This window comes from Rutidosis leptorrhynchoides, chromosome 5 (genome assembly GCF_046630445.1).
Source record: "Rutidosis leptorrhynchoides isolate AG116_Rl617_1_P2 chromosome 5, CSIRO_AGI_Rlap_v1, whole genome shotgun sequence".
Taxonomy (NCBI): Eukaryota; Viridiplantae; Streptophyta; class Magnoliopsida; order Asterales; family Asteraceae; genus Rutidosis; species Rutidosis leptorrhynchoides.
The window spans coordinates 337,350,211-337,370,988 of record NC_092337.1 but is presented as its reverse complement, the minus strand read 5'-3'; the positions used below and the strand labels follow the sequence as shown (position 1 = coordinate 337,370,988).

The following is a 20,778-nucleotide window of genomic DNA, read 5'->3' as shown; positions in this document are numbered from 1 at the left end:
TGAACTTGTTTTTGTGTCATGATCCTACTTCAAGAACTTTCAAGCCATTCAAGATCCTTTGAAGCTAGATCATTTCTTGTCACTTCCAGTAGGTTTACCTACTAAACTTGAGGTAGTAATTATGTTCATAACATCATTCGATTCATATATATAAAACTATCTTATTCGAAGGTTTAAACTCGTAATCACTAGAACATAGTTTAGTTAATTCTAAACTTGTTCGCAAACAAAAGTTAATCCTTCTAACTTGACTTTTAAAATTAACTAAACACATGTTCTATATCTATATGATCTGCTAACTTAATGATTTAAAACCTGGAAACACGAAAAACACCGTAAAACCGGATTTACGCCGTCGTAGTAACACCGCGGGCTGTTTTGGGTTAGTTAATTAAAAACTATGATAAACTTTGATTTAAAAGTTGTTATTCTGAGAAAATGATTTTTATTATGAACATGAAACTATATCCAAAAATTATGGTTAAACTCAAAGTGGAAGTATGTTTTCTAAAATGGTCATCTAGACGTCGTTCTTTCGACTGAAATGACTACCTTTACAAAAACGACTTGTAACTTATTTTTCCGACTATAAACCTATACTTTTCTGTTTAGATTCATAAAATAGAGTTCAATATGAAACCATAGCAATTTGATTCACTCAAAACGGATTTAAAATGAAGAAGTTATGGGTAAAACAAGATTGGATAATTTTTCTCATTTTAGCTACATGAAAATTGGTAACAAATCTATTCCAACCATAACTTAATCAACTTGTATTGTATATTATGTAATCTTGAGATACCATAGACACGTATACAATGTTTCGACCTATCATGTCGACACATCTATATATATTTCGGAACAACCATAGACACTCTATATGTGAATATTGGAGTTAGCTATACAGGGTTGAGGTTGATTCCAAAATATATATAGTTTGAGTTGTGATCAATACTGAGATACGTATACACTGGGTTGTGGATTGATTCAAGATAATATTTATCGATTTATTTCTGTACATCTAACTGTGGACAACTAGTTGTAGGTTACTAACGAGGACAGCTGACTTAATAAACTTAAAACATCAAAATATATTAAAAGTGTTGTAAATATATTTTGAACATACTTTAATATATATGTATATATTGTTATAGGTTCGTGAATCAACAGTGGCCAAGTCTTACTTCCCGACGAAGTAAAAATCTGTGAAAGTGAGTTATAGTCCCACTTTTAAAATCTAATATTTTTGGGATGAGAATACATGCAGGTTTTATAAATGATTTACAAAATAGACACAAGTACGTGAAACTACATTCTATGGTTGAATTATCGAAATCGAATATGCCCCTTTTTATTAAGTCTGGTAATCTAAGAATTAGGGAACAGACACCCTAATTGACGCGAATCCTAAAGATAGATCTATTGGGCCTAACAAACCCCATCCAAAGTACCGGATGCTTTAGTACTTCGAAATTTATATCATATTCGAAGGGTGTCCCGGAATGATGGGGATATTCTTATATATGCATCTTGTTAATGTCGGTTACCAGGTGTTCACCATATGAATGCTTTTTATCTCTATGTATGGGATGTGTATTGAAATATGAAATCTTGTGGTCTATTATTATGATTTGATATATATAGGTTAAACCTATAACTCACCAACATTTTTGTTGACGTTTTAAGCATGTTTATTCTCAGGTGATTATTAAGAGCTTCCGCTGTCGCATACTTAAATAAGGACGAGATTTGGAGTCCATGCTTGTATGATATTGTGTAAAAACTGCATTCAAGAAACTTATTTTGTTGTAACATATTTGTATTGTAAACCATTATGTAATGGTCGTGTATAAACAGGATATTTTAGATTATCATTATTTGATAATCTACGTAAAGCTTTTTAAACCTTTATTGATGAAATAAAGGTTATGGTTTGTTTTTAAAATGAATGCAGTCTTTGAAAAACGTCTCATATAGAGGTCAAAACCTCGCAACGAAATCAATTAATATAAAACGTTTTTAATCAATAAGAACGGGACATTTCAGATACCACTTGAAACAACCCAACCCGTATTAAAACCGGCCCATAAAATTTTTTCCTTTTAATACGCGTTAAATAATACTTTAGGTCCCAATTGTGCTTCCATAAACATCTTTAATACAATAGAAGGTTTAATAAACCTTAAAACATTTAATACATTGCTTAATTGTCCAAACGGACATACACGACCCGACTAGTTTAGTTTCCAACCAAAACCGAGCATGGTGATTTTGGACTACGCTACCCAAATCCTAATCGAATACAAAAGCAAGATCTTCTAAGCAACCTAGCCAAGATCTCTAATCCCCAAGCTTACACGAGCCGCCAAGCATGCGAACCTATAAAAATATCAACAACGAGAGGGTAAGCTAACGCTTAGTGAATGATAATATACTACATACATATATATGTATAAAATGGGCACGCCACACAAATATCAAATACCGCATACCGAAGCATCCATGTATAAGGCAACTACACTAAGCATACCGTACGATCTCAAAGCAATGAGCTAAAGATACATCAACAAAATATAAGTTCACCAACGACAAAGTGAACAACGCCAATAAGCTACACCCGGAGGGTTAGCTACAACACAACATTACATTAATATATATAACAATATAAAACGAGTAAGGTTAACCCTTTAACCCAATACCGAGAACCAAGTACCACAATGAAGATTGGCCGAACTACACGAGCCTTAGTAATCCGAACCCACACGAGATTACTATCTTCGCAACATCGAGGTTGGCCGAACTACACGAGCCTTAGTAATCCGAAACCACACGAGATTACTACCTCAATAAGATGACCGAACTACACGAGTCACCATGAATCCGAACTACACGAGATTCACTTCTCAACATCAAAACCCACGGTCACGGGATTATTAAATCCACCACATCGGGGTCATCCACTTCGCAACAATATAAACCCTTCGCCATTGGGGTTATAACATCCAAATCACAACCACGTGTGATAACGTACACACAAGCGTGTACCTCGCCAAAGGTGGTCAACCAAAACGCACAAACGTGCCAATTGGACCTATACACAAGTCCATCAATCCACCTATATGTGAAGTGAGCTCTATAACCGAGAACCGCTTCACCCGACCCGCACCCATCCTACACATACATATTTATATAGGATATTAACACTCACCTTGTCGCCTTGAAGAAAAGCTTCCAAGTAATCCGCAACTCGTCAATGGAAAGTACCTAATCCATTATCACAAATTCAACAACACACTTAGATTGGATTTACAAACCAACCCAATTCGACACTTAGTGCAAATTCGACCCAAATGCACCTCCAAGGATAAACCGCGTCCAAACTAACCAATAATCACTAACATAAGTGATAATGGTCCTAATATGCCAATCAAACTCGAACACAAGTGTTAAACACTTATCGTTCTCAAAATCGCCCATAAACCCTAATTTTGACCCATAAGGTCAAAATCTCACCATTTACAAGTTTTGACACCAAAACACCTTTAACTCGGTTTAATACTTCAACTTAATCCATTTTAAGTTTATAAACCTCATCGAATCGACATTCGGGTCATAATCCTCAACAAACCCTAATTTTGACTCTAGTCAAAATTAGTCAACCACGAAAACACTAAAAGTCTCCAAAACACCAATAATCACTAATGCTAGTGATTGTACACCATTCACAAGTCTTAAACATGGTTAAATCATTAACCAACCCAAAACCCGACATTAACAACAATAAACTCGAATCTTGGTGTTAATCTTCAATTAATAACTAAATGGGTTCTATCTATGAATCATACAATCAAAAACCCCAAAATTGAATGATGAACACAAGAATGAAACTCGGAGTTAGAGCTTACCACTAGTATCACCGTGTAGCTAAGAACGAGGAGAACAAACTAGTCAACTACGCCAAAGATCAAATCCCGCTTCTTCCTTTCCAAAAATCCCTTTGAAATCAAATGGGTGTTTGAGTTTTGAGAGAAAAATGAAAAGAAAAGGAAACTGAAATTAGGAAAATGAATGAGTGGATGAAGTTAAAGCTTCAAATCTGGCTCAAATGTGAAAAGACCAAAATGCCCTTGCTTCTCATGTAATATTACAAAAATCCGGTACCAGTTTGCCCAGAATGCCGCGCCGCGGCCTTAAATGTCGTGTCGCGACATTTGCCTAGTTCTGGGATCTTTTTTTATCATACTTCTGATCTCAATTTCAGTCCATTGCCGCGCCGCGGCCTCCTTTGTCGCGCCGCGACACAAAGCACGATCTGAGTCTTTTTCTCCTCACACAAGACTTACACTAGAAAATGTCCCGAACCTTTCATACGCCTATCGTACATACCCAATTCACCTATAAATCATGTACGGGGTGTTACACCTGGTGATGTGGTCTTCAGTTTGAGGGGAAGATTGTTGGGTGCAAACTCAATCCCACATTGGTTGGGAAGAAATGTCAAGGCCAACATATAAGCTCATGGATGTCTCTCTACTACCAATTGGTTTTAGAGTAATTTGGAAGTTCATGGCATATATGTTTGGTGCTTTTTGGGCTGTAACCGGTCTTTTTATCTCGTAGTTTTTTTTTTTTTTTTTTTTTTTTTTTTTTTTTTTTTTTTTTTTTTGGTATGGCCTTGTTGCCTGTACGTTGTATTTGTTTCGAGGTATCATCCTTTAGGGTGAGCGCCCTCGTCTTGTTTTTTAGTTCGAGCTTTTTTGCCAAAAAAAAAAAAATTCCTTGCAACAAATTAAAGTATTGTGAGTGGTCCTATTTCATCTTGTAGATCCAAATTTATTAAAATGGAGAGTAAAAAAACAAAACCAACCAATATCAATATAAAAAGTATAAACTCGAATAAAGATATGGACATCCCCGATTTCACATAATACACATTTTCATTTAGTATTCGTGCTTTTGTAAATTGACAAGGTTTTATAGGCTTGCTTTTCAAAAAATAAAAAATAAAAAAAAAAATAGTTGCAGAAAAATAATTAAATGTACCGAATCCCAGAATGATAATTACGTTTGAAGTTATCATTTTCTCGTTCGTTTCTAGTAGTTTTATTGCAAGGGATGTGTAATCTGCTCCTCAACGTCTGCTAAGAGAGGGGCTGCTGCATTGTCGGCCTTTGAGATCAAACTTGTATTAGCCATCGTAACTTTCTGTTCTTTAGATTTCCCCCACATCACAGTATAAAACCCAACAACAACAACGATTGATCCCAACAAACTGCACAAAGTATTCAATGGTGTCAGCTAATTAATGCATAAATTGGAAATTTTAGACTCAAAAATATGAAAACGTTACCTTCCAAGATAGAAACCATCTCCTAAGAAGATGACACCAATCAAATTGGAGATCACAATTCCCACAGGGTGAAACATAGCGACAAAAAGTGGTCCTCTCTTTCGTACACACCATGATTGAACCGTTACTTGAAAAGCATACCCAAATATCCCCTGTATTTTTCCACAAAAATACACCATTTTACACGAAACAATACTAGTACTAGTACTAATACTAATAATATGGAGAAGGATCAAGAAGGATGCATATTTTTTTTTGAGGGTATTGGACACCACTATATTTTTGACTCACTAAATATTTAGTGTCAATTAAGTAAACGAGTAAACGAGTAGGTTTTCCTTGTTCAGACTAGCCGAAGAAGGGAGTATTTTTTACTCAGATGTACGCGGACTAATCGGGTTATACCGTGATCGTTTACAACTTTTTTTCTGGTCACCTCAAGATATACTGCTAGTAAGGTTTGAACGTAAGACCTCGTGAGGAAATAAGGACCCCAAGCACTAAACTATCGTGGGAAAGTAACTAATAAAATATTCATCGATGCATATACAAGCGAATAAATAGTACTTCACGAATATAAAGATGTCACACCACTAAGATTAACCATAACATCGAGTATATTTACTTACCGAGTAAAGGATCCCAAGCAACCTCATCTTAGGCCTTAAATCGAAACTACTTAAATCAGTTTCGAATATCAAAGAAGCAACTCCAGATAAAACGGTGCAGACGAAGCAGTAACCAAACATAAGAATGATCACTGCAGGGTACTTTTTAAGGACAATCGCCTAAAAACATTATCAAACAACCATTCAGAAAGAAAGTCGTAATACGAAACAATTACAAGCTATTTATATACCAAATTACCTGCGAAACAATATACATAGAAGCAAATATGGCGTCAACCGACAGAAGGAATCCACCAAGTACCCAGTTCGATGCTTGCGTAAGAAGATTATTTGAAACTTCTTTTTCTAAAGAAGAAGGTAAAATTGTGGGTCCCTGGTAAAGAGTCATGATTATAGCTCCTGCTATCGACACTATAGTGCCGATGAATTTCGCCTGTGTGGTTGAGCTTTTAATGTTCATTATTTCCATCCTAAAACCAACAATGTAATCAATATAAACTCATCTTCAAGATTATTAGTAGATTTTAAGGACCCTGTTCAACAAACGAAAAAGAGGCTCTTTGTATACAAAAGTTTTTCATATATATAAAATTAAGTTCAGTAATACTGAAAAAAATGTACTCCGTAATATTTTTAAAATCTTATAAATGAATGGACCACATAATACATTGTTGGGTGCTTCTCAAAAAAAAAAAAAAAAAAAAAAAAAAAACAAAAAATGAAATTCAATAAATAAATAAAAATACATTGTTGGGTTATATTTTTTGGCCCCTTTAGATTTGGGCTATGTGCTATTGCACACCTTGCACACCCTAAAATCCGGGATGTTTAAGTCTAATTGATCAAAGTATCATCATAACGAGACGTTTACCTACAAAAGATGGCTAGCACGAATGTAAAACCCGGGATGAGATTGAGCAATGTGGTTCCAAGAGTAGCAGAAGATAATGAGACACCCGTGTAACCAAATATCTGTGCCAAAAAACTTCAAATAATAACGTCGCTCAGTTTGTTACTATAAAAATTGAAAAGTTACAGGTTACTTTACAACAGATGATCGACTACATATAAAAGCAAGTACGTTACGTAGAGGTTTAGTTTAGCTCTTTTTATAAAGCTTAGCTATCTCCATATTTAGTCTATCTCCATTTTCTTACTGTCCGTATTACCCGTATCACATTCTTAGTCTATCTCCATTTTTCTTGAATTGAAGTCCTTTAGTCATTTTACGTATAAAAGCTCGTAAACTAATCCAAATACTATTTTAGGATACACAAAAGTAAGCTATTTTTGAAAATAAGCGTAACACAATATCATTAATTACATGCAGAGATGGAGCTTTTAAGGGGCAGCAGGGGAGGGCCATTGCCCCTAAAATCTTGTGGTATTCACTTTGTTGATTATTTAAGGGTATTTGTATGTTTCAAATGATTTAGGTCCTACCAAAAAACTAGAAATTAAATAGTTAATTTCATTCACTTCTAGTAAACCTAAAAATTTATATATCAAATTCCATTTGCAAAATATTTAGATATGTCTTAGATATTGCATAATAATTGCATAACACTATTAAAGGGGTGTTCTAAGATGTATTTTAATTAACTCTATTTCTCTTTATTATTTCATTTCATATAGCTATAGCTATATAAATATGAAATGGACATATATAAATATAAACCAATCACCTTTTTTTATTATAAATCAAGTATTTTGACCCCCAACATAAATGCTTAACCTCCTAATACATGTTAACCATTTTAAGAGCTTATATTAATAGTTGATAATGATAGTAGATAACATACCCAAAAAGGCCAACAACGATAAATCCACACAGCACATTAAAGGTAAGTGGAGGACGATCTGGTGATCTGCAAAAGCAAGCAAATAATTACAAAACTAAACATTTATTAGATTAAATTTAATTAATTAAATGGGGACCAAATGTGTACCTGTGAAAAATGAGAGAAAGGGGGAAAAGGATGGTTGAAGCAAGTACATTTGAGTACAAAATGAAAGAATAACTGGACATGCCATCTGCAATTGCTTGTTTGCTAAATATCATAAGTAAAACTTGTGCTACCTGTGTTCCAACCATACCTACATACTCCTTCATCTTTATGTATCTGTATGAATCTATTCAGTTAAGTTCAGGAGCTGAACAGGGAAAGCTGCAAGTCAACGGGTTATGTCCAGTGCAAGAAATGGATACGGAAATGCCACCTACCACTTGTTCGGTTCAGTTGTTGTATCAGTTGCAAGGGGTAAATATGTACTTTTGAGGTGTTTCTGAATGTTTAACGCGGTGTTAGGTAGAACTTTGCCAATACACAAGACTAGACAAAATAGATACGTGTCTATATATATATATATATATATATATATATATATATATATATATATATATTATGGGCATGATCAATGGGGAAGTAATCAATCGGGGGGAAGCGGGGGAAGCAAAATTTTTTTTTTTTTCGTTTTTTTTGAATTTTTTTTTCCGGCATCAAGATCACACGAAAATATGAACATTTAGAAGAGACACTTCGTGATGAATGTTATTATTTTGGCGGTAAAACGATCGACAAAAATAACATTCAAGATAATATTGTTCGTGAACAATATGAACGTCTTTTTTTCATGTTTTGTGAAGTAAAATTTAGCCCGATTTAGAGTTTAGGGTTTAGGGTTTGGTGTTTTGGGTTTATTCCATAAACTCAAAACACCAAACCCTAAACCCTAAACCCTAAACTCTAAACCGTTCGTGTTAAAAACTCAATCTAATCCTAAATCTAAACCCTAAATCTAAACCCTAAACCCTAAATTTCTAAACCCTAATATCTAAACCCTATAAACCCTAATATCTAAACCCTAATATCTAAACCCCAATAGCTAAAACCTCAAAATACGCTCGAAAAACACGATAATTGTTATATATTACTTCTTCGAGCGTTTTCCCGCCAAAATAAAAACATTTATCACAAAGTGTCTCTACTAAATGTTCATATTTTCATGTCATCTATAATGTTCGTGAACAAAGTTTTTTCAAAAAACGAAAAAAAAAGTTTTTGCTTCCCCCCGCTTCTCCCCGTTCCCTCTTGATCCTACCACTATATATATATATATATATATATATATATATATATATATATATATATATATATATATATATATATATATATATATATATATATATATATATATATATATATATATATATATATATATATATAGGGGGCAGGATCAATGGGGAAGTAACCAATCGGGAGGAAGCGGGGGCAAAATTTTTATTTTTTTCGTTTTTTTTGGAATTTTTTTTTTCAGGCATCAAGATCACACGAAAATATGAACATTTAAAAAAGACACTTCGTGATGAATGTTATTATTTAAGCGGAAAAACGATCGACAAAAATAACATTCAATCTGAAGAAGAGTCTGGCTCCCATAGATCTGGTTCGGTTGGAGAGTGTGAATTATCCAGAATGTCTTCATGTTGCTCTTCCTCGTCATCATCGGTATAGTGTTCTTCTGAGGATTCGTCTGATGAACGGGTTTCTTCAGTATTCTCGTTCTCCACTTTGATACTTACAGGGTCAATTTCTATATCTTTAACCTCAATCTTGTCAGTCTTCTTTTTAAAATGAATGATTAAACTGTGATCTTCCGTCTCAAGCCGCATTAATTCTTCATGACGCTTAATGCTTAGAGCGGGTATTATCGCAGTTTCTTTTACGTCTTCCATTTCCTCTTCCTCTTCAGATTCCTCCTCTTCCTCTATTTCTTCGCTGGGATCCTCTTCTTCCATTTCTGGGTCGTCTGTAGACTGTCATTCGACACCCATCTCGATACCATTAGCTGGTGGTGAAGACTCGTCATCGGAAGTGATCCGTCTGGTGGAAATAGCAAACATCTCTGCCTGTTCAGAAAGATCGGTTGGTTGGTCAATTTTGAAGGTAACGCTCTCCCCATGTGATCGCAATATCAAGGTTTGATTGTACACATCAATGACACTCCTAGTCGTATTCATGAAAGGTCTTCCTAACATACTAGTGTGTGTAGGTCTTCCTTGATGTCCATTACTACGAAATCCGTAGGATACAAGAATTTGTCGACTTTCACCATGACGTTCTCAACTATGCTCTTAGGATATCGAATTGTGTGATCGGCAAGTTGGATTGTCATTTTAGTTGGTGAAAAGTCTCCTAACTCTAATCTCTTGTAAAGAGAGTAGGGGATTAGGTTGATACTTGCTCCTAAATCTGCTAGTGCATGAATGGTTCCAGATTGGTAGATCGAACACTGGAAAATGAATCGGTCCGTATCTCCTAGCTTTGGTGGTAGAGAGTTTCTGAGTAATGTTGAGCATTCTTCATTCAGTGGATTTTTTTTAGAATCTGGTATCCTCTTCTTTGTAGAAAGACGCCTTCGGATGTATCTCTTCTGGTTGGGGACTTTGGACATGGTGTCCAGGAATCTTCCATCGAGCTTGAAGGAATAAAGCTTGAATGGTTCCTCCTGTAGCCTTTCAGGATAGGGTACACGAACTGGAGTTGCAGGGGTCAGCTTCTGAGTATATGTCGATTTGTTCTTGAGCCTAGCTGACCTTCTCCGTGGTTCTTCTTCTGGGATTACGGAATCCATTTGCTTAGCTTCCTCTATGTGGGGATTTTGGATAGTATTACTGGGTAACCTTCCCTGTGGTCGGGTTTCAAGGCGTTGTGATAACTGTCCTAGCTGCGTCTCCAGACTTTTGAGCAGAGCCAATTGATTTCTCATTAGTATCTCCGTCTGATCTTGTCTGGCTGCAGTTTTCTGATGTAGCTGTTGTTGTCCTTGAATGAACTGAGTCAACTGATCATCAGCTCCGAGAGTGAGGTTAGTTACTTTTGTAATCTGGGTGGTAGGGGAATTTTCCTCGACTGGTGGACCAGTGAGTGGAAGTGGTTGATCGTAGGACAATTGATATTGTTGGGCTGGATAAGGTGGGTAGCGATAGTGAAAAGGCTGGTTGCTTCGTTGAAATTGATTAACCCTAGGTTGTTGATTGAATCCGGGATTTGATGGACGAGCTGGGTATTGAACGTAACAGATTGAACCGTCAGGGTTTTCGTACTCAACTTGATATTCTTCAGTAGGTTGCAGGTTGGTACAGTTAACACAGGCGTGAGCTTGGTTGACCTGCTGCGGCTGCGTCTTCAATTCTCCAAGTTGTTTAGCGAGTGATGTTATGCGAGGTGTATATGAAATAGCTATATATTTTACTAGGAAAAACTATTAAATACGATACAATTTTACACAAAATATGACAAGTTTTAATTATTTATTTACAAATGGGATATACCTAAACCTTGCTACAACACTATAGGCAGTGTACCTAATCGTAGAGTAGTGTAGTTTTTAGTAAGTCCGGTTCGTTCCACAGGGAGCGGGCTTATTTCACACTATATTTTAAACAATTATATTCGTACAAAATATATTATATTAATAATATATAAAAGGGGGTTTTACCGTTTAATGACCGGTTTGTCGATTTTGAAACTTTAGTCGCAGTTAAAACCTAATGTAAATATTAAAAATAAATGTAACTTAATTTAAAGCGTAAAATAAATAACGATAATGAAATTGCGATAAATAAAAGTGCGATAAAATAAACTTGCGATAATTAAAAAGTATGATAATTAAAAATGCAATTAAATACAATAACAATAAATAAAAGTGCGATAATTAAAAGTGCAATTAAATATAAAATAAAGGAAATTAAATATGAAATAAAATAATTATGCTTATTTAAACTTCCGTAATCATGATGTTTGACGTGTTGATTTTTAGTTTATTCCCATGGGTTAATTGTTCTTTGTCCTGGATTATTTAATATGCCCGTTTGGTTTTTGTCCATAACAGTCCAACAGTCATAAATATAAAGTGCGACTATCCTCGTCAAATTATCCTTATATCCGAAGTCAAATATTCCAACTAATTGGGGACTTAAACTGTAACAAGGTTTTAATACTTTGTTTAATAATTACACCAGGATATCGACTGCGTGTAATCCAAGGTTTAATACTTTGTTAACAATTACGCCAAGTGTCCTTGTACATAATTTCACCCCTGTTTTAATAATTCTATAGACTATTAATCCATTCCCGTGTCCGGTTAAATGAACGATTATTCGTACATATAAATATCCCGCCCATCGTGTCCGATCGAGTGTATATGGTTATTTATAGGGACGTCCAATTGTAAATCTTTATATTAAAATTAACAAACTATCATTTAGTTAAACAAATATAAAGCCCATTAATAGCCCATAATCTAATTTCCACAAGTGTCGTTCTTTTGTCCAAACCCCAATTATGGTACAAAGCCCAATTACCCAATTTTAGATATTTTTAGCCCAACATCATGATTACTTCGGTTCAAATAAGAATAATAACAACTTAGTTACGAGAGATTAATTTAAAAAGGGAGAACATAACTTACATTGATTATTTAACGCGTAGTGTTACACGGACAGAGTTCCGTCTTAAAAACCCGTAAATAACCGTTACATAACCCAAACTAACTAATATAAAACTACCCTATACTATATATATATATATATATATATATATATATATATATATATATATATATATATATATATATATATATATATATATATATATATATATATATATATATATATTATTTATTACAGAGTATTATTATTATTTTTTTATGTGTTTTAAACTCGGCAGAATGCATGGCTTTTTATAGGCATTTCTGATTTTTGCAGCTCCGCGAGTTGCGGCATTTTAAGCCTGCAATCTCCGCGAGTCGCGGAGTTTGAAAATCCAGCTCACACAATTTTGGAACCTTGCTTGTCGACATAATTTATATATAAATATAAAATATAAATAATTAATATAATTATTTATATATTATATTATATTCTTGTGCATAGTAGACTTGTAATTTTTGGTCCATTGCGTCGGGCGTTGATAGCTGGCTCGGGTACCGGTTCCGGATTTTCGAACGCCTTTTCGTATAGTTTAATATCTTGTACTTTGCGTTCCGCAACTTGTACTTTTGTCATTTTTAGACGTTTCTTATCAATAAGTTGAACCACTTGGATTGTATCTTGTACATTTGAGCTTTTTGGACGTTTTTGTCTTTAAATCGTCGTTTTCGATTTTGTCTTCGCACTTATTTAATATAAACGATTACAACTTAAAATAGAACAATTACAACTAAATAATTTACATATTGGGAGGATATTGCTACAAAATATATGTTCATTTGGAGCACTATCAAATATCCCCACACTTGAACGTTGCTTGTCCTCAAGCAATACATAACTTGAAATAATATAATACATCACACGAATCACTTCTTTATTCTTCACACTTTGTACATCAGTAATTTTGATATGGCGGTATAAATAATGATAGTAACGATAGAACCATGGTTAAAGGTGGGTGTGTCATCCACAGTTGCCTCGGGTTTAGGTCAACGACACTTGCAATCAAATAGCCGATTTACTTTCAGTTTCCAAAGCAAAGTGCACATTTGAAAGGCGGTTTACAGTCCCACATGACTATGAAAATGTAGATCCTTAAGGAAATTGGATCTTTATGAAAACATTTGATCTTTTGAAAATTCAATCTAGCTTTTACCCTAGATAAGTTTTCCGGAATAACCCTTCACCGGTGTTTGCAAAATGATTTTTTTTGGGTTTTGTGGGTTTCAGATTTGAAAATTTTAGCTCAAAACTTATGGTTTTGTGTTACCCACTTGCTAACCTTGTATTAGGAAAGCAACACGTCCAGTTTACTTGTCCCGTATGTTACCTTTCGGTAAACTACCGTCCGGTTGTAAAGGAAAGCAATGAACAAGCAACTATTAAGGCAATGTCCCGTGACTTGCTTTTGATTATGGTCTATAAACGTGTCGGATGCTAGTACTATCCTTTGTAGGAGCAATAGTAAAGATCATCCTATGATTTTTCGGTCTGGCACAAGGTCCTGTCTGCGACCATGCTATGCAACCACCGTTCTTACGGTTAACACCCGATTTGGTTCAGGTGACCTAATGAATTCCAGGTGAATTCCTAGGATTTTACGTTCAATGGTAATGAACGCATTGAAAATAGGTTTTCAGAAAACAAATCGGTTTTAATTTTGATCAAAATATTTTCTCGTTCAAGCTCGAGTTTAGATATCATTGAATTCCATGAGTTTGTAATTCTCAATCTTTAAGGTCAATCTCAAGGACTGAGTAATATCAGGCTTAAAAGCTGAGTTTTAATCTTTAAGGAGATTATCCTTTCTGGGGATCTGATTCGTTAGTCTTATCAAGCTAATTTGCACGGTGCCCCCCATTGTACGAGATAAATCCTTCTCATGGTTAGGATAAATCTGACCACTTGGTGACCCTGTTTGATGCTGAGGTCCGTGGATTTCCTGCTGATTTTAGTGATGACTTTTCTAGATTTTTCGTCAACCTACAGCTGGTCTGGACGACAACTTCTTGACCTAAATCAAGAAGCGCGTGTCTTTTTCGGAAGACTTTACTTCCTTTTAATGATGGAATTGATTCATCGTGTAGATCCATCTTTTCTTTTATTTCATCGGGTAAAATAGTTAATTTAGTCCAAAACAAAAGCACCTGCAATAAACTTTACAAAAACATGTGCCAGATAGTTTTTAATTGAATAACTAGGTACATTCTCCCCACACTTAGTTTCTTTCTTTGCCTTTTTATTCTCCTTTATTCCATTTTAAATGAATTCAAGCGTTTTAGGGTGTTTATCAATTTATGTCCTTTTCGAGGCAACGATAATTTCGGTATTAACACCTAGTTTTCACCGTTCATAAATATATATAAACATGATTTTAAATTCATTTAGTTGAAAATTTTTCAAATTTTCATAAAATTTGGCAAATAAACCAAGTATAAACCCGAGAGAATTTATAACCCTTCCCCACACTTGAGATCATGCAATGTCCTCATTTGCATGAAATCAGACTCTAATTATAAATTCATGAGGGTGATTAGTGTAGAAAAGTGATTGAAAATACCCAGTTTGTAATTACAAAGCTCGTCGAATGATAGATGGCGCGCCTCATCGTTCATTCCTTCTTGTTTTATTACACATGCTTTTTTTCAAAAACGGCTGCTTTTCTGAACTGTTTACTAATATTTGAAAAAGCGACTTTTACCCTAATCATGCATTTTTATTAACGAGTTATGCACTAACCCGAACCCCTAATTTAACGTTAAGTGGGGTTAGACTTCCCCACACTTAGCTGACGACATGTGAAGTCGGTAGAATAAGTTCCACGAATTAAAATAGTGAGCCAGTTATTTACATCTCGGGTGGTATATATTATATCAATGGGTTTAAAGTTTAGACTCACCCGATCGTCACTACCTAATTCTTTTTTAAGTGTAGCTTTTAGTAAATGGATATGTCTCTTTTCTGGTTCTTGGTCAAATGGATCGATATACACCGACATACTTATTTCTATAGGGTGGACAATTCCTAATATTTCCTTCCTTTTATTCTCGTGATCAAAGTTTTCACCTCTATTACCCGATTGGGTGAAATCCGATGTGTCATTATCTATTACAGCTCGTAGTTCATCTTCGGTAGATGATTCGTCTATTGAGAATATTGGGTTGGAAGGTTGTGTAATGGTGAAGTTCGGTTTGGCCTCGGGGGTAAAATTTTCAACGTTATCGTTTTCCCAAGAGTACCAATTTGTCACCCTTACTTCTTCTTCATCATCCATTGATGGATTGATGATTTCGTCGGTAGAGGCTAGTGTTGAAATGTCCCGTTCTTATTGATTAAAAACGTTCCATATTAATTGATTTCGTTGCGAGGTTTTGACCTCTATATGAGACGTTTTTCAAAGACTGCATTCATTTTAAAACAAACCATAACCTTTATTTCGTCAATAAAGGTTTAAAAAGCTTTACGTAGATTATCAAATAATGATAATCTAAAATATCCTGTTTACACACGACCATTACATAATGGTTACAATACAAATATGTTACAACAAAATAAGTTTCTTGAATGCAGTTTTTACACAATATCATACAAGCATGGACTCCAAATCTTGTCCTTATTTAAGTATGCGACAGCGGAAGCTCTTAATAATCACCTGAGAATAAACATGCTTAAAACGTCAACAAAAATGTTGGTGAGTTATAGGTTTAACCTATATATTATCAAATCATAATAATAGACCACAAGATTTCATATTTCAATACACATCCCATACATAGAGATAAAAATCATTCATATGGTGAACACCTGGTAACCGACATTAACAAGATGCATTTATAAGAATATCCCCATCATTCTGGGACACCCTTCGGATATGATATAAATTTCGAAGTACTAAAGCATCCGGTACTTTGGATGGGGTTTGTTAGGCCCAATAGATCTATCTTTAGGATTCGCGTCAATTAGGGTGTCTGTTCCCTAATTCTTAGATTACCAGACTTAATAAAAAGGGGCATATTCGATTTCGATAATTCAACCACAGAATGTAGTTTCACGTACTTGTGCCTATTTTGTAAATCATTTATAAAACCTGCATGTATTTTCATCCCAAAAATATTAGATTTTAAAAGTGGGACTATAACTCACTTTCACCAAATATCACTTCGTCGAGAATTTGACTTGGCCACGGGTTGATTCACGAACCTTAAGTTCCTTGGATAAACCTACTGGAAAAGAGAAAAATGGATCTAGCTTCAACGGATCCTTGGATGGCTTGAAGTTCTTGTATTAGAATGATAACCTACTGTAAGAAACAAAGATTTCTTGAGGTTGGATGATCACCTTACAAGATTGGAAGTGAGCTAGCAAACTTGAAAGTATTCTTGATTTTATGTAACTAGAACTTGTAGAATTTATGAAGAACACTTAGAACTTGAAGATAGAACTTGAGAGAGATCAATTATATGAAGAAAATTGAAGAATGAAAGTGTTTGTAGGTGTTTTTGGTCGTTGGTGTATGGATTAGATATAAAGGATATGTAATTTTGTTTTCATGTAAATAAGTCAAGAATGATTACTCATATTTTTGTAATTTTATGAGATATTTCATGCTAGTTGCCAAATGATGGTTCCCATATGTGTTAGGTGACTCACATGGGCTGCTAAGAGCTGATCATTGGAGTGTATATACCAATAGTACATACATCTAAAAGCTGTGTATTGTATGAGTACGAATACGAGTGCATACGAGTAGAATTGTTGATGAAACTGAATGAGGATGTAATTGTAAGCATTTTTGTTAAGTAGAAGTATTTTGATAAGTGTCTTGAAGTCTTTCAAAAGAGTATGAATACATATTAAAACACTACATGTATATACATTTTAACTGAGTCGTTAAGTCATCGTTAGTCGTTACATGTAAGTGTTGTTTTGAAACCTTTAGGTTAACGATCTTGTTAAATGTTGTTAACCCAATGTTTATAATATCAAATGAGATTTTAAATTATTATATTATCATGATATTATGATGTATGAATATCTCTTAATATGATATATGTACATTAAATGACGTTACAACGATAATTGTTACATATATGTCTCGTTTCAAAATCATTAAGTTAGTAGTCTTGCTTTTACATATGTAGTTCATTGTTAATATACTTAATGATATGTTTACTTATCATAATATCATGTTAACTATATATATAACCATATATATGTCATCATATAGTTTTTACAAGTTTTAACGTTCGTGAATCACCGGTCAACTTGGGTGGTCAATTGTCTATATGAAACCTATTTCAATTAATCAAGTCTTAACAAGTTTGATTGCTTAACATGTTGCAAACAATTAATCATGTAAATAACAATTTCATTTAATATAATTATAAACATGGAAAAGTTCGGGTCACTACAGTACCTACCCGTTAAATAAATTTCGTCCCGAAATTTTAAGCAGTTGGAGGTGTTGACGTATCTTCTGGAAATAAATGCGGGTATTTCTTCTTCATTTGATCTTCTCATTCCCAGGTGAACTCGGGTCCTTTACGAGCATTCCATCGAACCTTAACAATCGGTATCTTGTTTTGTTTAAGTCTCTTAACCTCACGATCCATTATTTCAACGGGTTCTTCAATGAATTGAAGTTTTTCATTGATTTGGATTTCGTCCAACGGAATAGTGAGATCTTCTTTAGCAAAAAATTTCTTCAAATTCGAGACGTGGAAAGTGTTATGTATAGCCGCGAGTTGATCAGGTAACTCAAGTCGGTAAGCTACTGGTCCGACACGATCAATAATCTTGAATGGTCCAATATACCTTAGATTTAATTTCCCTCGTTTACCAAATCGAACAACACCTTTCCAAGGTGCAACCTTAAGCATGACCATCTCTCCAATTTCAAATTCTATATCTTTTCTTTTAATGTCAGCGTAGCTCTTTTGTCGACTTTGGGCGGTTTTTAACCGTTGTTGAATTTGGATGATCTTCTCAGTAGTTTCTTGTATTATCTCCGGACCCGTAATCTGTCTTGTAGTGACCCGAACTTTTCCATGTATATATATATTAATTGAGATTGATATTTACATGATTAAATGTTTCCAACATGTTAAGCAATCAAACTTGTTAAGACTTGATTAATTGAAATATGTTTCATATAGACAATTACCACCCAAGTTGACCGGTGATTCACGAACGGTAAAACTTGTAAAAACTATATGATGACATATATATGGATATATATATATATAGTTAACATGATACTATTATAAGTAAACATATCATTAAGTATATTAACAATGAACTACATATGTAAAAACAAGACTACTAACTTAATGATTTTTAAACGAGACATATATGTAACGATTATCGTTGTAAAGACATTTAATATATATATATCATATTAAGAGATATTCATACATGATAATATCATGATAATATAATAATTTAAAATCTCATTTGATATTATAAACATTGGGTTAACAACATTTAACAAGATCGTTAACCTAAAGGTTTCAAAACAACACTTACATGTAACGACTAACGATGACTTAACGACTCAGTTAAAATGTATATACATGTAGTGTTTTAATATGTATTTATACACTTTTGAAAGACTTCAATACACTTATCAAAATACTTCTACTTAACAAAAATGCTTACAATTACATCCTCGTTCAGTTTCATCAACAATTCTACTCGTATGCACCCGTATTCGTACTCGTACAATACACAGCTTTTAGATGTATGTACTATTGGTATATACACTCTAATGATCAGCTCTTAGCAGCCCATGTGAGTCACCTAACACATGTGGGAACCATCATTTGACAACTAGCATGAAATATCTCATAAAATTACAAAAATATGAGTAATCATTCATGACTTATTTACATGAAAACAAAATTACATATCCTTTATATCTAATCCATACACCAACGACCAAAAACACCTATAAACACTTTCATTCTTCAATTTTATTCATCTAATTGATCTCTCTCAAGTTCTATCTTCAAGTTCTAAGTGTTCTTCATATATTCTACAAGTTCTAGTTACATAAAATCAAGAATACTTTCAAGTTTGCTAGCTCACTTCCAATCTTGTAAGGTGATCATCCAAAATCAAGAAATCTTTGTTTCTTAAAGTAGGTTATCATTCTAATACAAGGTAATAATCATATTCATACTTTGATTCAATTTCTATAACTATAACAATCTTATTTCAAGTGATGATCTTACTTGAACTTGTTTTCGTGTCATGATTCTGCTTCAAGAACTTCGAGCCATCCAAGAATCCGTTGAAGCTAGATCCATTTTTCTCTTTTCCAGTAGGTTTATCCAAGGAACTTAAGGTAGTAATGATGTTCATAACATCATTCGATTCATACATATAAAGCTATCTTATTCGAAGGTTTAAACTTGTAATCACTAGAACATAGTTTAGTTAATTCTAAACTTGTTCGCAAACAAAAGTTAATCCTTCTAACTTAACTTTTAAAATAAACTAAACACATGTTCTATATCTATATGATATGCTAACTTAATGATTTAAAACCTGGAAACACGAAAAACACCGTAAAACCGGATTTACGCCGTCGTAGTAACACCGCGGGCTGTTTTGGGTTAGTTAATTAAAAACTATGATAAACTTTGATTTAAAAGTTGTTATTCTGAGAAAATTATTTTTATTATGAACATGAAACTATATCCAAAAATTATGGTTAAACTCAAAGTGGAAGTATGTTTTCTAAAATGGTCATCTAGACGTCGTTCTTTCGACTGAAATGACTACCTTTACAAAAATGACTTGTAACTTATTTTTCCGACTATAAACCTATACTTTTTCTGTTTAGATTCATAAAATAGAGTTCAATATGAAACCATAGCAATTTGATTCACTCAAAATGGATTTAAAATGAAGAAGTTATGGGTAAAACAAGATTGGATAATTTTTCTCATTTTAGCTACGTGAAAATTGGTAACAAATCTATTCCAACCATAACTTAATCAACTTGTATTGTATATTATGTAATCTTGAGATACCATAGACACGTATACAATGTTTCGACCTATCATGTCGACACATCTATATATATTTCGGAACAACCATAGACACTCTATATGTGAATGTTGGAGTTAGCTATACAGGGTTGAGGTTGATTCCAAAATATATATAGTTTGAGTTGTGATCAATACTGAGATACGTATACACTGGGTCGTGGATTGATTCAAGATAATATTTATCGATTTATTTCTGTACATCTAACTGTGGACAACTAGTTGTAAGTTACTAACGAGGACAGCTGACTTAAT

At 33.9% G+C, this 20,778-nt stretch overlaps 1 protein-coding gene across 1 annotated transcript; it reads right to left on the bottom strand.

Moving 5' to 3' along the window:
* Window positions 1–5,005: 5,005 nt before the first annotated feature.
* On the bottom strand, window positions 5,006–8,201 carry LOC139850675 (WAT1-related protein At5g40230-like). The gene is made up of 7 exons (XM_071840232.1): window positions 7,929–8,201; window positions 7,782–7,847; window positions 6,851–6,964; window positions 6,218–6,449; window positions 5,980–6,138; window positions 5,351–5,502; window positions 5,006–5,272 (listed from the first exon to the last, which is right to left on the bottom strand). The coding sequence occupies exons 1-7, from the start codon at window positions 8,090–8,092 to the stop codon at window positions 5,104–5,106; spliced, it is 1,056 nt and encodes a 351-aa protein (XP_071696333.1). The 5' UTR covers window positions 8,093–8,201; the 3' UTR covers window positions 5,006–5,103.
* Between the last annotated feature and the right edge of the window lie 12,577 nt (window positions 8,202–20,778).

Excerpts from the sequence above, each read along its gene's own strand:
- LOC139850675 (XM_071840232.1), bottom strand. The coding sequence starts at position 8,092 with ATGAAGGAGTATGTAGGTATGGTTGGAACACAGGTAGCACAAGTTTTA. Across the intron at positions 7,848-7,928 it reads CTTTCTCTCATTTTTCACAG|ATCACCAGATCGTCCTCCAC; the intron begins GTACACATTTGG and ends TTGCTTTTGCAG. Across the intron at positions 6,450-6,850 it reads GTGCTAGCCATCTTTTGTAG|GATGGAAATAATGAACATTA; the intron begins GTAAACGTCTCG and ends TGTTGGTTTTAG.